At 45.4% G+C, this 23,038-nt stretch overlaps 1 protein-coding gene across 1 annotated transcript in view; it reads right to left on the bottom strand.

Annotated features, from left to right (window-relative positions):
• Positions 1-23,038, bottom strand: part of ITGA9 (integrin subunit alpha 9) — a 325,611-nt gene that overhangs the window by 10,615 nt on the left and 291,958 nt on the right. The window contains exons 25-27 of the mRNA XM_063113934.1: positions 22,839-22,958; positions 19,063-19,164; positions 6,082-6,201 (exon numbers count right to left, since the gene is read on the bottom strand). Of these exons, the coding sequence (XP_062970004.1) occupies positions 6,082-6,201; positions 19,063-19,164; positions 22,839-22,958 (342 nt within the window). The remainder of the gene's footprint in view (positions 1-6,081; positions 6,202-19,062; positions 19,165-22,838; positions 22,959-23,038) is intronic.

The following is a 23,038-nucleotide window of genomic DNA, read 5'->3' as shown; positions in this document are numbered from 1 at the left end:
TGTTTTAGATAAACAGTTAGGAGCACCACAGTGCACTGCAGGAGGGGCCAGGAGCTGGTGGGACAGGCCAAGTTCTGCTCACCAGGGCTCATCAGGGCTCCGCTCGGCCACCATCTCTTCACTGCATTTCCCAAAGGTCTTTGAGACTGAGTGAGGGTTCTGTTGCTCATCTCTGTCCTGTTGCCCAGGGCCCACCACCCAGCAGAGACCCAATGAAAGCACCGGCCACCTTGTAAGCAAAAAAGCCAATCGCAGGCCTGTGTGGTACTGTGAATGGGCCAGCACAGATAGCTGCTCGGATGTTGGTTCCACCTCACCATTCACGTTTATGCAACACAGTTTTGGGAACAACCACTTTTAGCTCATGAACTCAAGGCAGTGGCAAGCAACCACAGGAAGCAATGTCAAGAGCTATACTAAAAGGAAATTCAAGAGATGTGGCTCGACAGAGGGAAGAGGACTTGAACATTGCCCATCTGTCATCAAATGCCTCCTGTGAAGTGTTTCCTGGTCAGCAGTGGCAACTAGGTACCACTCAGTCGTTTTCCCCTTGAAAATAATGGGGGAAATTAAATATGGAATATGGGAATAAGCCAGACCATTAAGACTTCCCATATAACTCAAATACCAGGCTGGACTTTAGGCCCATTAATCAACAGGTTTCTAGGCACTGCACTGTCAATGTGATACTGGATCTCTGTTCTCTACACATAATGTATCATTCTTAGGATGCAGGCACAGGAATCAGAGTTGACAAGAGGTCTGTAGCTGAAGTTTTAGGAATACGTAGGTCTTTAAAATAATCCTACATTTCATTTGCCCTTTTAAACCTCTTATAAAATCATCATATAGTTAGCCTTTTAAGAAAGAAAATATTTTTTCTCAAAAGAAACCCCCTCTGCCAAGCTCCTTGCTTCATATTACAGCTTTGCCTGAACAGACTACCCATGCTGCCATGAACACTGCACCAAGATTTACTCTCCCCCCACCCCCCTTTTCCCCAAAGGAGTTCAATTGTGATTTTATCTATGACACTATGGACGAGAGATGAGGTTCCATCTGCTTTAAAACAGAACAAACCTGGGCTGAGCCCATGGCGCACTCGGGAGAGTGCGGCGCTGGGAGCGCGGCGACACTCCCGCCGTGGGTTCGGATCCTATATGGGAATGGCCGGTGCACAAACTGGCTGAGTACCGGTCACGAAAAAGACAAAAAAAAAAACAAAAAAAAAAAACAGAACAAAACTTCTAGTCAGATGAATCTTTCTTTGTAATAGTGACCTAAAAGAAAAGATGAAGATTGTACCCATATTTCTGAATATCATGTATGTGGCAGATAAAAGACAGCCACAAAGCCTTTGTCTCTCCCTTCACTGGAAAGCGGGGTCTGTTTTCCCTCCCTTGTACATAGGCTGGAAATGACTGCTTTGACCAAAAGAGCAGGGTGGAATGATGCTAGGCCAGCTCTGGGCTAGCCTTGAAGAGAACTGGCAGTGTTCCCTGTACTCTCCTGGAGCCTAAGCCACCATGTAAAAAGCCAGACCACTTTGCTGGAAGAACCATGTGGAGAGGAAGAAGGTCTTAACTGAGTCCAGCCTTCCAGCTGTCCCCACCAAGGAGCCAGGCATGTGAGTGAATCTGTTTTGGACCCTGAAGACCAGCTTAGCCATCAGGTAAATGCCACTAAGCGACTCCACTCAAAGTCACATAAGCAGAAAAATCACCCAGTCAAACCATTCCTGAATCCCTGATCCCTAAATTTGTGAGATATAATGTAATGTTTGTTTAAAGCCACTCAATTTGGGGCCCATTTGTTATGCAGCATAGCTCACTAGTATAAAAGCCTGCATTTTAGGCAGCAGCACCACTAACAACCATGAAATTCTGCTGGAGTGAATGCCTTTGGGGTATCTGCCTAGTTTCCTCCTTTTCTGAGCCTTCCCCCTCACTCCCCAAATTCCCATCTTGCATCTTTCTCCCACTCTAGCCTTGGCTTTCTGTCTCCGTGGGAGACATGTGACCCAAGGTAGGACAGGCAGATTCTCTCTCACAGACGTGATCATTCTGCATCTGTGGCTAGAAACCACTGAGACGTACATTTGGAGGGGCTATAGCAACGCTTTCCTACCGTGTGCTGGAAAGTGTAGAGAAAGCCTGTCTGCTACAGGAGAAGGAGACGGATGTGGACAGGAGGAGAGATGGGGGCTGTAGAGAAAAGGGAGCAGGGGAGGGAGGGAAGAGCTGTCTTGGTCTCTGGACCTTTCCCAGGTTTGGGTGCACACATTTCCTTCGGCATCTAGCAATGCCCTAGAATCCTTACAATTCTCTCCTCTCTCTTCAGCTTAAGCAGCTATGAGGGGATCTGTTTTTTGCAACTGGAAAAAATGGTCTCTGTGATGCCTGAGATAAGAATGTTTAACCTTGGAAACTGAAGAGAAAGCTGCCCAAGCCAGTGAGGTAACAGGAAAGTCCTCTGTTGACCCTCCCTCTGCTAGGCTGGGTGATGGGGCGTGAGTCTAGTCCAGCCTTGTCTCCTGTAGGCACCACACACCAGACAGCCACACCAAACTCCCGCTCTTCCAACAGGACTTCGAACCCTTCCTTTCCCTCTCTGGTTAAGGGCAACCAACCACTACCTGAACTAAAAACAGGGGAGACTGCTACTCTTTCTTTCTTCCTGACCTCTCAAGTCCAACTGGTCACCAAACCCTGCCTGTTCTAACTTGGTCCCCTCCCCTCCACCACAGCAACTGCCCTCACCCCTCACTGCCACCAGATGTCTCTTTACCCAGTGGTCAGGCTGCTGCTCTGCTCACACACCTCCCATGCTCCCTCTGCCCTGGTCAGCAGGGCTTCACGATGTGGGGGACGGTCTCACTGTGGGCCACTGACTACCTTCCTGTGACACCCCTCCCAGGCTGCTCCCCACAAACCCTGCTTACTTTCTCACCTCTTCTTCCCACTGGATGGAATATCCATCTGCCCTTCCCTGCCTGGAAACCTCAAACCAAACCCAAGGGCAGACTCGAACAACACTTCACTTGTGGAATGTCCTCTGACTTCTATTGGGGGCTAGATGCAGTGCTAAGCATTTCCCTGCATAACCTCTCATAACCACATAATCACATTTCTCTCATAACCACATTGAGCCAGATGTGATGATTTCCTTTCTACAGAGGAGGAAACTGAGGGTCATGGAGTGTAAGTGACTTCTCCTAAGGCCTTATAGCTGACAAGTGCGAGAGCCAGGACTGCAGCCCACAGCTGCCAGCCTGCAAAGCCCGGCTCTCCCCCACCACACTCCATGACATGGCCTTTTAATCCCCTCTGGGGGCAATGGACGGGACTCTGGCATTTTCTTGTAGTTTCCAAAGCAGCCACTGCACAGCAGCCACCACCCTCCCCTACGTTTGCAGGACCACATGGTGGGGGTGAGGTGTACAGGGCATGGGCATGGTCACTGCTGCATCCAGTGCCTAGTCCAGTGTCTGGGTCAAAGACAGTGTTCAGTAAATGTGGGTGGAAAGGAAGTGCTGCTCTCGAAGGCTAGCAAGGCTGTTCTGGCCCATGTGGCTTCATTCAACAGCTTCCTTGAAGCTTTCTGTCCACCCCATTAGTCATGGCAAGACCTCGTCTGGGTCGAGGCACACAGTGTGCCCCTTGGCTGCCAGGGTGCTGCTCCACTCTCACTCCATGTGGTGAATGCCTTCTCTGATCCTGGCTCTATGGATCCTACACAGCCGGTGACCTCAGGGTCTGGCCACCCCATGATGGCCCTATCCTGGAACCACATTTTCTTTAAACAAACACAACCAAAGCAAAGCCAAGCAGATGGCAGATGGGAAGAGGCAGTAGCGTGTGCATAGGAGATGGGACAGACAGTCCTGAGTGGTAGAGCCAAGAGGGGCGGCCAGAAGGAGGGCGTGTACGTCACAGGGGGAGTGTGGCACAGCCACTACACTCCTGCTTGCATCCCTGTCTGGTCCCATGCACCCAGCATGGAGGACGGCAATCCTCCTAATTTCAAGAGCCCATATAAAGGCAAAAGGAAGTGACACACACGCACACACAGCCCTCACTACTCAGCGTGAAGCCTGTCTTTTCAGATCCCAAACACTGAGCAGGCTTTGTTCTCCACCCACAGACCAGAGGCTATCTCAGCAGGAAGGAGTTGGAGAAAAGGAAGCATTAAGAATCTATCTGGCAATGCAGATTAAATAAACAACAAATTGGCAGTTGTTTTTTTAAAAGGTAATATCCACTGTTGGCAAATATGCAGGAAAACGGACACTTCTGATGCACTGCCTGGGGGAGGGTGAATCAGTATGACTTTTCTAGAGGGCAATTTGCAATATGTAATAAAAGGCTTAAAATGTGCATTCCTTTTGACTTGGGAATTCCATTTCTAGGATTTCATCCTAAGTACATAGTGAAGGATTTGTGCAAATATTTGGCTCCCAGGATATTCACCATGGTGTTGTTAAAAGCAGTGTGAAACCAGGAGTCACCTAAATCCCAATATCAGGGGACCGGCTTAGTAAGCTGCAGATGCTGTGCAGCTTTAAATGAAGACAATGCTGGAAACAGGCTTTTAACAACATGGAAAGATGCTCACGGTATTGTCTCTGGGGAAAAACAGGTTGCGAAATAGTACATGAGATGTATGAAAAGCACGGGAACATAAGTTTCAAGTAATATGCTCAATATATTTTTCTTCAACCTCCAGACAACATATCAGGTGAAGTACCTCTAAATTTAAAGCAATGGATCCAATTGTTAATCTGAAAAAAGCACAATAAACACTATTTTTCCTGTGCTTCTAGACTTAATAATTATACCTATCCAGATTAATAATTAAACCTATCACTTTAAATTTAGACGTACTTCACTTGAAAATACATTGAGTGTATTACTGGAAAATTTAAATAACATACTATTCAAAAATATGTTGATTCTATGAGAATGCCTGGTCTATGTCTATATAAACAGAGGAAAAGGCCAAAAAGAGACAACATTGTGCTCATCATGGTTATTTCTGGGATGTAAATTCCTGAGCGTTTTACAACTTTTTTTTCCTTGTTGATACGTTATCATGTTTGATCAACACAAACATACTATTTTGTAATCCCAAAGAAATTATTTGAATTTAAAATATCCATCCAAAATAATCTAAGAGACTGTTTCCATCTGCATCTGAAACTGGAACATCTGAGAAGCACAGGCTTTGGTGTCAGGAAGCCCCAGCTATGGTCCCTGGTGCTGTTTTGGAGCTGGAGACACAGTGGACAAAGACATTCCTGGGTTCCACTTACCTGGAACATCACTGTCCAGGGTAGAGGCAGACCGTCATCAGATAATGACTCTGACACCACTACTAATGAATAAAGAGGCTCTGAAGTAAAAGGACTCCAGATCTCTGAGAGGAGAGGCAAAGAAATCATTCTGGACTTGACGGGGAGGACACCCCTTTCTCCTTAAGAAAGTGATGCTTGAGGCAAGACATGAAAGAGTAGGTGTTGCCTGGTAAAGGAGGCTGGGCAGATCTACAGCATGGCTCCCCTGCAGATGAACCACCGTGGGGCTGGGAAGCTACGAGGAAGCCGCCCACGCGGTGCTCTAGACTTAGAGCCTGTTTCAGTTACCTGAGTCTTCCGGGCAGAACGCTTTCTCATATTCCACAGGAAAAAAGAACAAGGACTTGCTCTGTGGTTCCCTTTTTTATTCTTTCTTTGAGTAAATGGCAAACCCTCTCCCAGTTTCTGTTACTCCCCAAGCTACTGTTTTGGAGTTAGGTTCCACCATCCTCTGTTAGACATGGTATAATGCGCTTAGGGAGGGTAAGAGAAGAGAGGCCTGAGACTTTCACTCTCCCTCTAAAGTGGTCCAAATCCTCAGTTGTGCATGGCCTCAGGAGGAGCCAAGATTCCATTCCCTGCCTGAAGGAGACACTGCCCTTCCCTGTACCTGTCCCATGAAGGGAGCTCTGACGGGAAACCCTCCAAGGTGCTCTTGCCCTGGAGAGGCGGGGAGCTGGGCATCCATGGGTGGGGACTCCATGGGGACCTGTGATTGCCAGACTCACCTTCCAGAGCAGCACAGCCAGAAGCAGGAAGATGAGGATTCCCACCAGCAAGCTGATGGCGATGATCCACCCCACGACGTAGCCTCGGGGCTCCAGGTTGTGCAAGGCCTCGAAGACCACCTAGGAGGCAATGCAGAAGTGAAAACGTTTCCCAAGTGGAAGCTCTCACAGCATGATGGAGCCCAGCCTGGGCCTGACGTTTGGAGTGAATTCAAGAGAAAGGGCCAGTGTTGTTATTAAAAAATGGTCTCTGCTGAGTGCTTTCCTGGTTGTTGACTGATGGATTTTTCACTAGCACCTGAACAGGCACTTGAAATCCAAACCCAGGTCTTGCAAGGGTTGTAATGACAACAACCCCGATTTAAGTATCATGAAGCGAACAGAAGTGTAGACTTGGAGGACACACTATGTTCTCGATTCAGAACAGGCAACAACAGTCTACCTTTTATTTAGGTTTTGAAACAAAGAACGTGGGGGTGGGTGCCACATAAGACAGGACTTCTTTCTGAGTGCTCAGTTCAATGTGGAACTTAGTGGAATTATTTGATTAAAGCCAGTTTCCCCAGTAGATGTGTACTGCACAAGGGCTAGGACAGTCTGCGGGGGTCTCATGGCAGTGCCTAGCATGCTGGAGAAGCTCCCTCAAGGAGCTCTGCTGTGGTTTCCAAGAAACAGAATGTGACCAGCTCCCCAGAAGCTCCTTCACCCTCCCTTCCAGTTACAACCCCACCAAAGGGTAACACTCCCCGACTTCTAACAGCCTGGATTAGTATCACCCACTTTTGTCCTTACTATAAATGGAAGGACGCTGCACGAACTCCCATGGCTGGCTTCTTTCTCTCAACATTATGTTTGGGAGATTCCTCTAGTGTGTAGCACGGCCACCCTTGTTGCTGTGTGACATTCCGCTGTGTGACTACACCACTATTTATTTATCCATGCTGTCATTGCTGGGCATTGAGGTAGTGTCCAGTTTGGGGCTACTACAAAGAGTGATTTTCAGATGATAGGCAATCCTGAGGGAAAAACACTGGGGGTGGGAGACAGACATGGGCTCTAAAGACCATCATCCTAAATCTACTATATTCTATCTGGTTCAGATCAGCAATTCCTGTCTTTAAAGACAGATAAGTTCATGTCTCTGGGCTTTTGTCCCTAAAAAGCTGTGGATCAAATCCCCTGCCACATTGAGAATCTCTCGCAGTATCTTGTACAGATGAACTATGAGGCCTTATGGCCAAGAGGAAAGCTGTAGAGGGAGGACAGTCGCTGTATCCTGGTCTTGGAGCAACCTTAGGCAACTACGACAGCACTCATACTGCTCTCGGTTTCCTCCTCTGTAAAATGAGGGTCTGACAGAGAAAACACAATAGTTCTGTGAAAGCGCCTGCTGTCTGGTTGTGCAATAAAAGTCTGCTAAGCCCTCTTGTTCACATGAATGCTGAGACAAGCTGTGAGCTCAGTGGAGGTCAGTTGTAAAGCTCCTGTATTGATCCAGATGGCTTCTCAGGGACACTGAAATCTACATCCCAGCAAAGCCACGCTGGAGGTCTGGCTTTGTGGACACAGAGACAGTTAGAGTGGCTGCTACAGTTTAGTCTAGCAAATTCCACAAGAGTGCCTGTCACTTCCCTGGAATGTGCACTTCATCTTTTATTATTTTTACTGGTGCCGTTCGTCCTCTTGGACACGTGCATTCTGCTTTGGCAGAGCCCAGTCTCTCACATCATGACTCTAATAAACTCATCAGTGCATGATGAGCTGAGTGTCCTGCAGTTCTAAGAAGTCACATCTTAGATTAAAAAACAAAACAAAAAACCCAAAGGAAGGAACAGCAGCAAGCACTACATGGAGAGTAGTCCACACTGGCGATCAGGTCTCATTTCCACCACTAATGAGGTGGGTGACCTGGTCAAGCCCCTGTATCTCCCTAAGTTTCTCTGCACTCTTGTTTCCATGCCCAGTTCCTGCCCCAGTTCAGGCCTTAGTCTTCTCTCACCAGCACTATTTCAGGAGACTTGGAGAGGTCCCCCACTGTTAGAGTTGTCTTTCTAAAATGTGGTTCTCATCACGCCACTTCTCAGCTTACACTATCAATGGCTTCCCTTCGTGCTGAGCATCTAACCCAGGATACCAGGCCCTTTATGATCTGGTCTCCTTCCTACCTTTCCAGCCCCACCAGAGCATGCATTCACACTCTAGCCAGTAAGAGTCATCCCCCCCGGGAAGCCTGGGTCTCCTGCCTCTCTGCAAACTGCTTCTGCCAGCAGCAATGCCCTTCTATCCTTGTCCATTATTGCTCATCTGAAAAATGTCCATACCCCTATATCCATTAGTCCTGTACTTGAAAACTTACTCAAAGGAAAGAAATAGAAAATATAGAAAAGCTTTATGCCCAAAGAAGTTCACTGCAGAATTACTTATATTGCTGCAGAATTAGAAATATCCTAAATGTCTAACAATAGGGCAGCAGATAAGTAAATTATGGTCAATCACAAAACGGAATATCACAGAGCTATTAAAAGTGATGACAATAAGCCTGGCCATCAAAGCATAACTTTCAAAAAATTAAAAACATAATTCTCATACAAATATATAGTGAATACATGTTGAAGATTTATTTAATTCATTATTGAGGGAATCAGCACGAGGTAAAGTTAGTTCGAAGGATCTGAAAAAAATGTTACAGAAAAAAAAAAAGAATGCTGAAATCAGATCACTAAATCAGATACAAAATTGGCTAATACCCTACAGGGTGATAAAGTGTAACCTTTGGGATTATATTTTCAGCCAGACAGAAATCATTTTTATCTTTCCTGGCAAGTTATTTATAACTTATCAGTCTTCTGCAAGTTAATATGTAACTTCACAGAATCTGGGCCCTAGAGAGTTAGGCAGGCCTGTTAACCAGTGTTTTTCAAATTCTAATATTTATAGAACCACAGGAGGAACCTTGTTAAAATGCAGATTCTGAATCAGTGACTTTGGAGTGGGGCCTGAGATTCTATATTTCAAATAAGCTCCCCCATGATGCAGACACTACCAGTCCGTGGACCACACTGAGTAGAGAGGGGCTAGGCAATGCTCCAGGATGATACCGAAAGCACGTGTAATCATCTTTTTGCCTGATTTCCAAATTTTTGATACTTTAAAAAACATGGTAATAATGTGGGAAAAAATAGTAAGTGTTATAATCCTATGTTAAAAAAATCAGAATATCATTTAACATATAGAAGACTTCAGCTTTGCAGAAAAATGGTAGGATATTTAAAAAGTAAATAGGTGTTTTTTGAGTTATGGGTATTTTTTTTTCTATTTTCTACTTTTTACTATTTAAACATTTTTAAACTGAGCATTTTAAAGCCAAGTAAAAACATATATTTTTTTTTTTTTTTAAAACATATTTTTAATGAGAGGCTCAGCTCCATTATTTCCTCTTACAAGAAGCCTGTTCTACTCCCCTCTTTTCAGGATGATTAATCATTCTCTGAGCCCTTAAAAACAGCCATTTTCAACCTTTTTAAGCAGAGAAAACCTACTGTAGCATCCCAATGTATGGAACAGAAAAAGTAGAGATTCTCTGGTTGTAGAGAAGGGGGTTAGCTAGAGCCCAGCTGCCTCAGCCCCGCTTCCAAGCCCTGTTCCTCCCTTCCCAAGCCTCAGCAGCCCCTGGACAAACTCAAGGGAGCCCATAGCTCCATAAACCTTAGGTTGAAAACCACAGCTGAATAGTTCACAGTCTCAGTTCTATGCCCTTCTTGCCCTGTAAGGTGATGATGAATCTCCCTGTCTATGGGCTCCAGGGGACTGTGAATTATATAGAACTAGGGCTTGAATGCATACATATCCGTCACCTGAACCAAGGGAGCGATTCATTACATGATTCCTGAATGTACAAATTAATAAATTCAATGTCCTTTCTGCCATAACACTAGATAAAGCATAAAAATGATTCTGTCTGCAATGAAAGAGATGATGGGATTTGAAGCTGGAGTCTCTGAGTGTGATCTTTTCTCTCTACTTCAAAAATATATTTGCAAGTGTTATTTCTTTTAGGGAAGTCCTGCCCATCCACCTGCCCATTTTCTGTCTGTCCGTCAGTCTATCCATCTACGCTGTCTGTCTATTTGTCCTTCCATGCATCCATCCAACATACACATACATAGTACCTACTAGGTGCCAGACATTGTGGAGATTCATTGATGAATAAAACAGGCAGTCTTTGCCCTCACAAAACTTCCAGCCAGTATTCTAGAGAACACTGGCCAGCTAGACAAATAAATGTAAAATTATAACTGTGGAAAGTACCACAAGGGAGAGGTTCATGGTTATAAATGACTCAGAGAGACATAAGGGTCAGGAAACAGTTCCCTGAGGAACTGCTGGAACTGACAGCTAAAGGATGGGCAGAAGTTGACTAGTCAAAGAGGGGAGGAAGATCATCCCAAGGGGAGGGAATAGCATGTGGAAAACCCTTTGGTAGGGGTGAGGTTGGCAGGGGTTGGGACAAACAGAACAAACAAGAAGCCATAGGAAGAAGCTCACAGTGAGGCTGGAGAGACAGGAAGGGCTGGAGGCCGCATTATGAATTGTACGCTTTATCTTAAAAGGGATGGGAAGCCAACGGAGGGTTTTTAAAGCAGGGGAGTGATGATATGATTTGCATTTAGCAAAGAGCATGTGGGCTACAAAATGAATACAGATTAGAAGGGGGACTGTATGTGGGGGTACAAGGAACAAACAGACCCAGTAAGGGGGGGAAGTGGTTTCCTCAGGGTAGATCCACACTTCAGTAAGAAAGGAGGTGGTATGAAAGAAGAAAAGAGGTTGAAGGGGAGGGGGAGTCTTGCCAGTTTTAGAGGAGCAGTTGTAAGGCGGGTAGGAGGCTGAGAGATGGGGACGGCAGAAGTTTAGACCAGCGAAGGGATGGATGGTGCACGGTGAGGACTGAAGCTGGAGACTTATGCACTGGACGCTAACTAACAAACAGAAGAAAATGAGGCACGTGAGGACTTGTCTCAGTGGAGCCTTTGAGGAGGGCAGACATCAGCCTGGGGCTATAGAGGACCCAGACACTGAGCACCTGCCTGCTGCTGTAAAGTTTAATGCTCCTGAGGTTGGCAAGCTGGTGTCAGGGAACAACCAGGAGCCAACTTCCAGTCTGAGGCAGCTCGTGAACCTAAACCACAGCACTTGATTCGCTTCTGAGTTTCTGGAAACTTTTATGTTCTGACCACTGCATATATGACTAATATAACAGCTGGAAATTCTCAGGTCTCTATAAGGCCCAACAATATGGCTCCAATGGGCGTACATGTGGCCCAGGCCTCTGCTGGACAGTGGGCTTCCAGTGATGGGGAACAGTTCTGGCAGCACTACCCGAGAGGAGGTTCAACCCAGACCCAGGCCTGCTAAAGGTCAATTACAATAGCAAGATGCTCTCTGCAGTCAACATCACACACGTGTCTCAGCAAGAGGAAGGAACTGATGTAAAATAAAGAGTGGAAAGAAGAACATCTTGAACATTGAAATGACAGTTTCACCTGCTTCTGATTATATCTAATAGCCAGTGGGGGGTTGGGAAGGGAGCCGGGAGAAAGGGCTGTGGGGGCTGAAGAAATGCAGGACTCAGCAGGACTATGCTTTCAATTGCTCTCAGAATGTAAACTCCAGAAAGCACACCAGTTCAGAGGCACAGAGAGACTTATGGAGATGACATAAATGAACAGAAAATAAACTGCATTTGGCAAGACTGACACTGCCAGTCTGTGCTGTGATAAACAGAGATGTCAAACATGCCCCATGCCTGCCAGGTGCCAGGTTTCAGAAATTCCTTGCTGTGTTAGAATTTGTAAAGGAATTAGCTGGGCTGGTGCTAATTCCTCTGTTATTAACAATGGGTCAAATTTGTAGAGTACTTGCCATGGGCCAGGCACTATGCTGAGAGGATTTATATCTCTTACCCCTGATAATCCTCACATCCATTCTTTAAAGGGAGGAGGGGAATGTAGCTCATTTACCATAAGCTATCGATAGTCCAGTGGAGTATTGATTCTCCTCTTGACTGTCTATCTGTGCATCTGGTTAAGGACCAGGACACAATGGGAAGAGTTCCAGAATCAACTGACCACTAAGTAAGTCTGGACATGATGTACTTCTGAGGCCATCAGAGCCAAGGTCACTGCTAAGACAGAGAGTCAGCTGCTTACCACCCACGACTGTGATTCCTACCACCTGCTCAGAATGGTGCTTCCACTGTGTGTGGGCGCTGGGCAACAGGACAGCACAGGTCAGAGCAGCAAGAGATTAAAGAAGACCCAGGTTTGTAAATGGGCAGACCTGGCAGCCAAGCCCGGCTCTTCCACTGACAAGCTGTGGGATTTCAGGCAGGTTCCTTCACCTCCCGGAGCCTCAGTTTCCTCAGAAAATAGAAGTAATAACTGCTAGTTCACGGAGTGATGTGAGTGTGATAGATCAGCACATCACAGGAATTGAGCATATACTCCAACGAAATTGTTCCATGTAAGGGGACATAGACGTGAAAGCTGAACAGGACACCCAAGCACTGAGTGGAGAATATTTCCACTGGTGGTGAACACTCCTGGTTCTCTGCTCAGACGCCCTGGGTCCCCTCTACTGGTTCAGTATGCCCAAGCCCCAGATTTTGCATGCTCTCACCTCTAGTTGCTTGCATCTTCTTCAGTGGCCACTCTCTCCCAGGGTGTATGGAGAACAGGCAAAGTACCTTTGGGTTTGCTACCTCTGGGGCAGCCCCTAGCCAAAGACTGACAGGTACAGGACTATGAAAGCCCTGCTCCTTTGCTTCAAGGAGGGACAAGGGACAAGCTCTGGGGTGTTATCTGTGCTCCAGAGTTCCATACAGGATAAGGCTGAGAGTAGGATGTCCCCTGAAATCTCACCCTTGCTTCCCTCCTTGCCTTTCCTATCCTGTCTTCCCCCTTTTCTCCAGGCCTCACAGGAAGTACCTCCTTAATAAACTACTTACACACACACCCTCATGTCAGGGTCTGCCTCCTTGAGAATCCAACCCCAGACACCATCTGACATGCCTAACCTTCCCTTGTACACTCAGGAAATTCCTTTGCTACTTGTTCAGGGGTCACTCCTTCCATGAAGCCTGTCTTGACCTCTTCAGCACAGGCACTCTGAGCACATGAGCATCCTGTGCTGCTAGGGCGTGCGTGTGTGCACACGTGTATATACACATGTGTGTGTGCACGTGTGTGTGTGTGCAAGTTAACTGGCCTGGGGCTGTGGAAGTCTTAAAGGTAAAAAATTAATCTTGTTCATACTTAATGGGGGTACAGTGAGTGTCTAGTTACACTTTGATGGACTGGGCCACTTTGTGCTAAAATACAACCCTCTACACTAGTGGTTTGCTTGGGCTCCATAGAGCCTGGGGGCTCAGTGAGGGGGTGCAGAGGCTGCTAAGGGAAAATGAAGATATAAACTGGGAGAGTTCCCGGTACCGCACCCGATTCAATCAAAGCGTATTTCAGTTTAGAAATGGGTTCTGTTGTGTAAAAATAATGATGATGATGATAATCATGATGATGACTAGAAACTATTGATTTAGAGTAAACTGGCTGTGACTCGAGGCTTTGAGGGAGGGGAAGGCCCATTTCTTATTTGGCTCCTCTGCTGGGCCATCTCTTCAGGCACTGATAGCCACTATTAACTGAGCACCCAGGTGTCTGCAGCATGCAAGGGACTTCACGCCAAGATGGCGTTTGATCCCTCCCAGCACTTCAGGACAGATATTCCCTACCTATGATTAGCATGTAGCACCACACCTTCACTGATATAAACTGTCTTCCTCCCTCTGTCTCCTCTGCCACCATTACCTCTTGCCAGGTAACAGTCACAGCCTCCTAAACGGCTCATTTCCACCCTTGCTCCCTACAATCCATATGGTAGCCTGTGATTTTTAAAGAATATACATTGAATTATGCCATTCCCTGCTCAAAACAGAAGCTTTCGAAGGCTTCCCTTTGGAACTGCCCACCAGTGTTACATGGGTGGACTCTGCCTGCATCTTCATCGTGGTTCTCTTCGCTGCTCACCGGGTTCCTGTTTCCTTGGTCTTGCAGTGCCTTGACATGCCAAGCTGCATGGGTCTTCTTACAGCTCTTCCCCCGCCCCAACTGGGACACCCTTCCCCATGCTTGGCAAGCTAATTCTTTCTCACCTACTAGGACTCAGCTTCCTTGGAGGAATATTCCTTGACCCCCAATCTAAGGCAGGTTACTCCCTCGGGACTAACCTCTGTTGGAAATAGTACCCTTGTTTGCTTCCTGCTGACTGCCTGTTGACCCTTGTCAGCTCTGGGAGGGGCAGGCATCATGTCTATTTTGTTCTCCATTGTGTCCCCAGGGCCTAGTACAGTGCGTGGTCCCTAGCAAGCCCTCAATAAATATTCATCAAATGAATAAGCAAATGCTGACCATTAGAAAATATGACTCATGTGTTTGGCAAACCATATTGGAATTTTTCTCATTTCCTGATGGTCAGAGCTTAATTCTCACATGTAGGGGGTGGTGGGTGGGGGAGAAAGAACCACCCACCATCTGTTGCTGATGGTACAGGACGGGGGTGGCGATGACCTTCCAACAGCCCTCCTCGTTATCCTGTCTCTTAAATAACTTGAGGTTCAAGAGGGAAAACCTCTATTGCCATACGGAATATAATTTTAACTGTAATTGGACACATAAATGGTAAAGAACAAGTCATTCTATTTTGTGACAGTAAAAATTGTAAATTTTGCATCTAGAAGCAGTACAACAAAGGAATGATGAGTGGCATCTCTTGCAGTAGCCTTTGTTTTCCATGTTAGAAGATGCTCCTTCTGGATGAGAAACCCTGGCCTGCATCTTTGGTTGGGGGCAGTGTCAGGGAGCTCACGTGTGGGGAGGGCTACTGAGACACTATGGGGCACTGAGCAGCTACTGTGTGCCGGCCACTGTTCCGGGAGCTTCATGTGGGTATCACCGAAACTTCACAACAGCTCCAGGAAGCAGAAAGCAGCTTTCCCGTGTCATAGATGAGGAAACTGAGGCTCAAACAGCTTACTGGACCCCTTAAGTCACACAGTTACAATGTGAGGGAGATGAAATTTGAACCTAGGCTTTTCTGATTCCAAAAGGGAGGTGCAGGACTCACTATTCACAGAGGGAAAGGCCAAAAAGACCAGGACTGACTTCCTGAAAGGGCCAAGACTGGGAATTGAACCTAGAAGGCTTCAGAAAACATGAAGTTGAGACTTGCTGACCTGACCAATCAGCACTTGACGGGGCAGGTTTATTTAGAAGTGAAAGTGTGGCTGCAGTCGTGAGGCTTTTTTCTAGGGTCTGCTCTAGCCTGAGAAGGGAAAGTCCCAGCTGGGATGAGAAGAGCCAGGCTCAGTCTGAAGGAGTTAAATAAAATAAGTCAATTATTTCCTTGCCATACTGGATACCTTTGCGTTTGTCTAATCCTTTCCATCCCAAAAGGCTCAGTGCCTTCCCATGTGACTGAGTGGCCACAAGGTAGAGGGAAAAGAGCTACCAGGCTGGGAGCCAAAAATGTTGGTTCCAATCCTTGGCTCAGCACTGTGAGATTTTCATTCACTATAGGAAGGAACCCAGTGATTCTAACCCAGGGAGGGCATGATGGGATCTCTGAAGACTTTGTAAAATTATAGCCCCTTCCTATGTGCAGGGTAAGGGACCTGATGGCAGTGGGCTCCAGGAATGCCTCTCTGGACATGTGGCTCCCATGGCAGAAGTTTAAGTAAAGGGTCCCAAACGTTTATCCTGCAAACCAGTAAGGAACATTATTTCTTAAAATAAAGCAAAGCAAAAAGCACGAACACTCCCCAACCATCTTTGGACAAAGATTTTTATGTTCTCTCATTAAGATTGCTGCTCACCCAGAAACTCACCACCAAAAAAGCGGTCTAAATGACTGAACAAGGACTCTGGCTCAGATAGGAGCTCCAAGAAAAGTCAGGGGATGGCTGGCCCCATCATGACACTCTTTATTAGAGAAGCACGTTGGAGACTCTTTCTGTGGCCAGGCCTAACCTGTGGTCCTGGCCCCTCAGCCTAGTTCTCCAGCTTTCCTGGTAATTCTGAGGCTACTATATATCCTTCTAACCCATTCTGATTCCTCTGAAGCAAAACACAGTCTGCCTTTCCTGCTTGTGCCTAAGATCTCAGTCTGGTGCACACTCCACACAGCAAAGGCTTACCCAATCATTTGTGGACTTGCATGTTTATCATATATTCTGCTATCTGAAAATATCAAGAATTCATACAAACTTCTCAAATAGACTGAGAAAGGAGTTTGGGGGTGGCGCTTTGCAGTAACAGAGCCGAGCTGATTCTATAAAGTCCCGGTTTGTCTTGGGGGGAGTTTCTGGCCTCAGTTGCTGGCAGCTCTCCTTAAAATATGGGATATTTGTTGAGTCTTTTTTCTCTTCTATGGGCTCAGTAGCCAATTCAGGGGTCAGGGAAAGCCACCCGCCACTACCCCCCAACAATGTCGGATACCTTTTTATGGCTGCAAGAGTAGGGCTGAATGTCTCTAGAGCCTATTTACATTTTCTTTCCCACGTACCTCTCTGAGATGAATTCCTTTTCTGTAAGAGGGCCAGCTTTCCAGGGCATGATTAGCTATGTTCCCTTTGTTCTTAATCTTTATGATTTTTTGGGCCCCGACCAGCACTTTCTGTACTTTTCCCTTCCAACCCCCTACTCACTCCCTGAAAAGTAAGTAGGGTTGGGTTGAATATGAAATTCAGAATATTATTGGCACCTCACAATCAGCACTTTGGTTCTGCAGTCGGACAGATCTCACCTAGAATTCTCAGCCCTGGGTGTGTATGAAGCCAGGTAAGGTTGGTGTGGCTGGTCTTGGACACATGTTAATATGCTACTGGGAAGCACCTAAATCTGTTTGTTAATAAACAAGGCAAATGCCTCAAGAATCTATTACATTTTTCTAGTTATTCATCCAGATGCTCTGTAAGGCACTACTTACACCATGGCATAAAAATAAAAGACACAAAGAATCACAAATAATCCACATTATTTGATTTCCCTATCACTTAAATTTACCACCATGTACAGGTTACGTGGTTAAAAATTGGATTGTTTTCCTTTTCTCACCCACACCCTGCTCAATACCAGATGCAAGTACATTTCCTGTTTGTTCCATGGCCATAACAATTTGGTGCCTAATCTAAAATCTTGTGAAATTTTGCCTGATTTAAATTTGGCAGCCATCCTCTGTGGAAATTGTCCTTCAGACTGAAGGTTGACAGAGAGCCAGGCATGTAGAAGAATCACGAAGGGAAGAACGTGTTTGTTCTAAAAAGGCAAACCTACCCACTTAGAAAAGACTTTTCTTCCCTGCCAGGAAAGTTGATAACAGATTTCAGAACTTCATCTTAGCTCACGCATTGAAAAGACAAAGTCATGGAAGGAGGGAGAAGAGGGCATTGTAGAATTCCCATGTGTGTGAATATTTTTTGGAACAGTGAAAAAAAAAAATCAGCCTCTTCCTAAGAACTCTTGATAACAAAACTATCACCATAGTGTTCAAAATGGAACAGTAATTAATAGAAGTGGTATTTTGGGGGAGTACAACGGGATGTGAAACGACATCTTCCTGGATTCCACAGCTCAGTCCTCTAGTAGAAGGCAATGTGCCCAGTGATATTTTTTCCATCTACACAAGGGACTCCACCTGTAGGAAACCTGTTAAGCATTTCCAGTGGCTCTTAGTTGTTAACACTGTGGTCTACCAGAAGATTCTAAACGTCTTGTGTTGGGCATGTATTTCAGTTTGTAAAATTTTTTAACCAGAGTTATGACAGTGAGCAGTGAACCACTTTCCTCTCCCACTTCCCAGGTGAAGGTCTGAATTAGAAGTTAAATGGCCAGAAGAAGGCAGGGAGAAAAAGCGAATAGCCAACTCCAAATATTTCCCTGCTGGAAAAACTGACCCTAATTCCATCCAGTTTCTACTACTAAAACTAGCGCTTGCACGACTTCTCCACCTGACACTCCCTCCCTGCACTGAACATGGAGTTATCAGGAAATCTTAATAATCTGTTCTTCGTAAGTACATAATCTTTATGAATTCATCACTTTTGTAAATTTGCCACAGCAAGACACTCTTCCAAGAGAAGGTAAGTCGCCCTCAAAAGAAGGTAAATGCCACAGAAAGGGATGCAAAAAGGTAGCCTCATTGCACAGCTCATTGGCAAAAGCAGTTCATAGGCTGCTGTCTCTCCTTTCTATTCCCCTGGGATCTCAGTGTGAGTGTCAAACAACGGATGAGCCTCCCCCCACTTCCCCAGGAACAACAGCAAAAGGCAGTAAAATTCCAAGGCCACACCTTCCCTCCAGCCTCTCCCACACCCCCACATCGAAGCCTTGTGGTTCACCATACTCTCCATGTCCCTGAGGACTGCCTGCCAGCTGCACTTCATGGAAGACAAGGGGGTAGGTGGAGAATGAAAGAGAAGTTTTAGGTCTTGGCAATGTGGATGCAACCTCTTCAAGTTATTCAAACAACTTGCTTTTAAAACACTCAGTGTTTATCCATGGAGCAATGTGATCGAGAAGGCAGACAAGGCTTCAGGGAAAGGGCTAAGGAGGACAAAAATAGTCCTGGCTTCAGAGTGGAAATCCAAGTCGTGTTGAGGGTACTTCCAGGCTATTTTTCCTTTAGCCAATTATAGCTGGAAACTTTCACATAATGATGGCATCCTAAAGAACAATGCTATCACAATAAGCACATACCACAGAAGCTCTCCATGGGGCTTGGCAGCCAAGGCAGGCATGATCTTGGGTCACCACAAACCCTGCTTCTTGGCTCGGAAACTGTCTTTACCCTCAAATTCCAGCTCCAAGTCTCCAAGTCACCCAGCTTCCTGCACCCTCTGAAGAGGGCTGTTCTGGGCAGCTGACTCACCGTCACCTCTTCTGGGTTCCCGTTAGCTATTTCCACCACCCTCAGGGCAGGATCCACCTTCACCTTGGCTCGGGCCATGAACTGGATGACAGACGAACTGTCCTGTGGAGGAACCAAGACAACTCACTGTAAGAGAGGGACTGTGCAGTACTGAAATTCCAAGATACCACATAGACCAGACAAAAATTTTATCACTGAGCTAGATGCCTCTCCATCACAGGCCCTGACATAAACACAGACTTCCAGTGTCTCTCCTGAGAATTCTTTCAGATCATGGTGGAGCTGAAAAGCTTTGGAGTTTACCAGTAATCAACACATGCAAGCTTGTGTGCTGTGGTTTCCAAGTGGTAAGAGCCAGATATTTGGATATTGATATTGACGTATTAACAAAAAGTTGAGGATAAATAAAGCTATTTAATTGTGTACAACAAATCCAGGCCTGGCATTCCACAGAAGGCATCTGATGTATATTTTATAGGCATCTTCCTCCCTGACCACAACCCTTAACCCCTTCACATGAGTTACTTTTAACTCTTTGTTCTTAAATGAAGTTATTTTGGGGTCAAAGCTATTTAACATTGAAAGAGGGTACCCAAAGAAGAGATAAGGGGGGAACATCTGGCTTATAAATTAGGCCTAAGGAGAAAGGGGCCTATGGCGGGGGTCGGGGGGTGGGGCACGTCTAAGACTCAGGAACTGCCCACAGCCAGAGGCAGTCGGAAGTCTTGCTATGGGCTCAGATTCAAAGCCACTGATCCAGATAATAAGAAAATGGCTCCAAAACATGGATAGAGAAGGAATCTGGAAAAAACATAGGGACTGGCAAAACTATGGCCTAGGGAAGAGCCAGAACCTGGAGCCAGTAGAACGGATGGTGCCGCCTTGATGGTGGATCAGAGAGACAGCCTGGCTTCTGTTGTGGAAACAGAGGGGGTGCCTAGGCTCTGCCAGTAAGGGTTCTAGTGGTACACCCACCTACACTGACTCAGCTTGCAGGTTCGTGCTCAGATGCCAGCTTTGACTCCTGGCTAAACCTACAAAGAAACAAGAAAGTGGAGGGCTTTCTCTATATAAAACAGTTCCAAGGGGGCCCTTTGCTCATCTATGCCAAAGAAATCTCAAAGACTTTCCTGGGATGGCACATGGGGATCCCAGTTTGTGTACTTTCCCTGGAAGTTGTGCACAAATTACTATTCTTTTTCTAATCTGTAAAATGTATTTTAAATACTTCTGAGAAGCTTGTCATTCAAAGCAATTTTTCCAGTTAATTCACTTTGTGCAGAAAATAATTTTGTATGCAAATAATTTTTAAAAGTTTTTTTTTAACATTTACTTATACATATTTGTGGGGTACAGTGTGTTGTTTCAATAGATGCATATACTGCACAATGATATACTCAAATAGTCTTTACCAATTTTGTATTTGTAGTTTTATGTATCAGGGTAGATTGTATTTTCAGTCTTGAATAATAATAATCATGATCATCTGGATAATAATAATAATAATAATAATAATGATAACAATAATGCTGTTGATAATTGCCAAAGTTAAGGGCTGAGCAGACGAGGAGCTTGGACAGGACAAGCCCTGGTGGTTGTAGAATCTTGAAGGAAACTTTATGAACTGGAAGAAGAACACTTTCAAAGAAATCTAAATCCTCTGATGATTTTAAAAATCAGATACTACATTTCAAGTGAAAACCTAAGGTCAAAATAATAAAACCTCAAATTTTCTTGTCTGGGGCCAGACCTTGAGGTCAAAAGGAAAATAAACACAGCTGTAGGCCAGGCAGACCACAAAGCTGGCGCTGCTCCACATCCTTAGGGAGGCCTGATGGCTTTTGGAGCCATCCTGGCTCAGCTCCCCAAGGGAGATCGTGCTGATTCCAGGGAGACCAACACTCTGCATTTCAGGATCCAGCAGCAGCTGAGGCCCCATCTGGTTTCCAGGTCTGCTTCATTCTAGGCTTTCCTCTGCACCTGGAATTGCTGCTGGATTCTGCCAAAAAGGCACGTGGAGAATACTCCTCCAAGCCCCCACAGCTTTCAGCTCCTTTGCCTGGCTGACCCATGTACAGCAGTCAGTGGGACATGTTGCTTGGCAAAAGGTCACCACTGGTTATCGAAAGAGACACAGAAGAACCAGGCTGCAGAACCGGGCACAATTAAATTAAATGTACATGACAAAAGTGCAAGCAGCAGCCATCTGAGTTGAGGGCAAAGGAGACATCAGAGTGGATTTCCACCATCAGTCCATCACCAAGGCTCGGTCAACAGTGGCAAATGTGGCACAGGAAATAAAACTGTTAGTAGCACCACTTGTCAAGAAGATTGACAGCACAGATAAGTCATGGATCAAATCTGGCCCTCTCACTGTTTTTGTAAATAAAGTTTTATTGGAACATAGCTATCCCATTCATGTGCAGAATCACAGTCCCTCCAACCTGACCTGGGGACCCATACTAGTAAGGTACGTCCTGTGACACGGGGCTTCTAGACTCCCTTCTGGAATCAGAGGCTGACCAGTGGGGCTCTAGTTCATGCCTGGTCCTCTTCCAACACTGCGTTTATAAAGAGATAGGCAAGCACTGTTGTGAGCCCAACTTGCTCCAAACCAGTTTCCCTCCAGAGCAAACCAGGGAAACCAGAACTGTGCACAGCTGTCCTTGGGGGTTTGCAGGCTGTAACAGCTACAGATAGAAAGTTAAACCCCCAATGCCCGTATCTTCTCAGGTCAGTATATTACTGCTGTGCCTAATTTAAAAATAACCATGGTATGACTTTTCTAAAGATATTCATTCACATGCTGAAGAGTTTATATAGATTCACAAAAGTCTTTCCAAAGGAAAATAAATAGAATCTCTGGGGCTAACATGTGTATTTTGTTTTATCTTCATATGCCATTATTTTTATAGCATTTTGTTTGAATTAGCCTCTTATACTTAGCAGCTCTTATCTTAAAATAAATCACAGTAAATTCATATGATTCTTCAAGGGCCACCAATTCACTGATTGAGGTATTTTTTATAAATCACTTTTGATAAACTCATAACAAAGTGACCTGAGGTTCAAGAGTTAGACTTTTCTGAAACAAGGAGTCAGCAAACTAGGACTCATGGGTCAAATCTGGCCCTCTCATTGTTTTTGCAAATAAAGTTTTATTGGAACATAGCCATCCCATTCATTTAAGTATTGTCTATGGCTGCTTTCACAATATAATGGCAGAGTTAAGCAGATGCAAGGGTATATCCTGTAAGACTATATGTCCTATAAAGCTTAAAATATTTATTACTCGGTTTTTACAGAAAAGGTTTGCCAACCCTTAATCTGAAGAGTGGTCTCCAGACTAGCAAGCAGTATTGGCATCACCTGGAAGCTTGTCAGAACTGCAGAATATCAGACTCCACCCTCAAGGAATTTGTGTTTTAACAGGTATCCCGGTGATTCTGATGCAAGCTGAAGTATATATAAGAAACTTAAATGTGCAGATAAAACACCTGGGCAGCTTGTTACAGTAAAAACACTGATTCAGTAAGTCTGGGGTGGAGCCCAAGATTCCACATTTCTAACAAACTCCCAGGTGATGATGATGCTGCTGGACCTCAAACCACATTCTGAGTAGCAAGGGTCTGGTATTTTCCCCTGGCATCATCTAGCAGCAGAATTACCAATGGCAGTTGCCAGAAATGTTTTAAAAGGGGCAGCCAGAGTATCATGAAGAAACTAATTCAAATACTTTTAAATGAATTCCGACAGTGCAGTTCCTCAGAACTTACCTTTTTCAATATTTCTGTGTTCAGCAGCATGTAAATGTCTATAGTACGACTTTCTTCTTTAGCAAGAGCACTAAGGTTACAGTGCATTGTTAGGCAAGATATTCCCGGCTTTTCACAGTCCTGGGAAGAAAAATCAGAGGATTGTCAAATGGTTTTAAGAACAATGACAAATTCGCAGCCATTTATAGAGCAAAGGGCTC

Source organism: Cynocephalus volans, chromosome 11 (genome assembly GCF_027409185.1).
Source record: "Cynocephalus volans isolate mCynVol1 chromosome 11, mCynVol1.pri, whole genome shotgun sequence".
Taxonomy (NCBI): domain Eukaryota; kingdom Metazoa; phylum Chordata; class Mammalia; order Dermoptera; family Cynocephalidae; genus Cynocephalus; species Cynocephalus volans.
The sequence above is the reverse complement of the archived record's forward strand: the minus strand, read 5'-3'. Positions and strand labels throughout refer to the sequence as shown.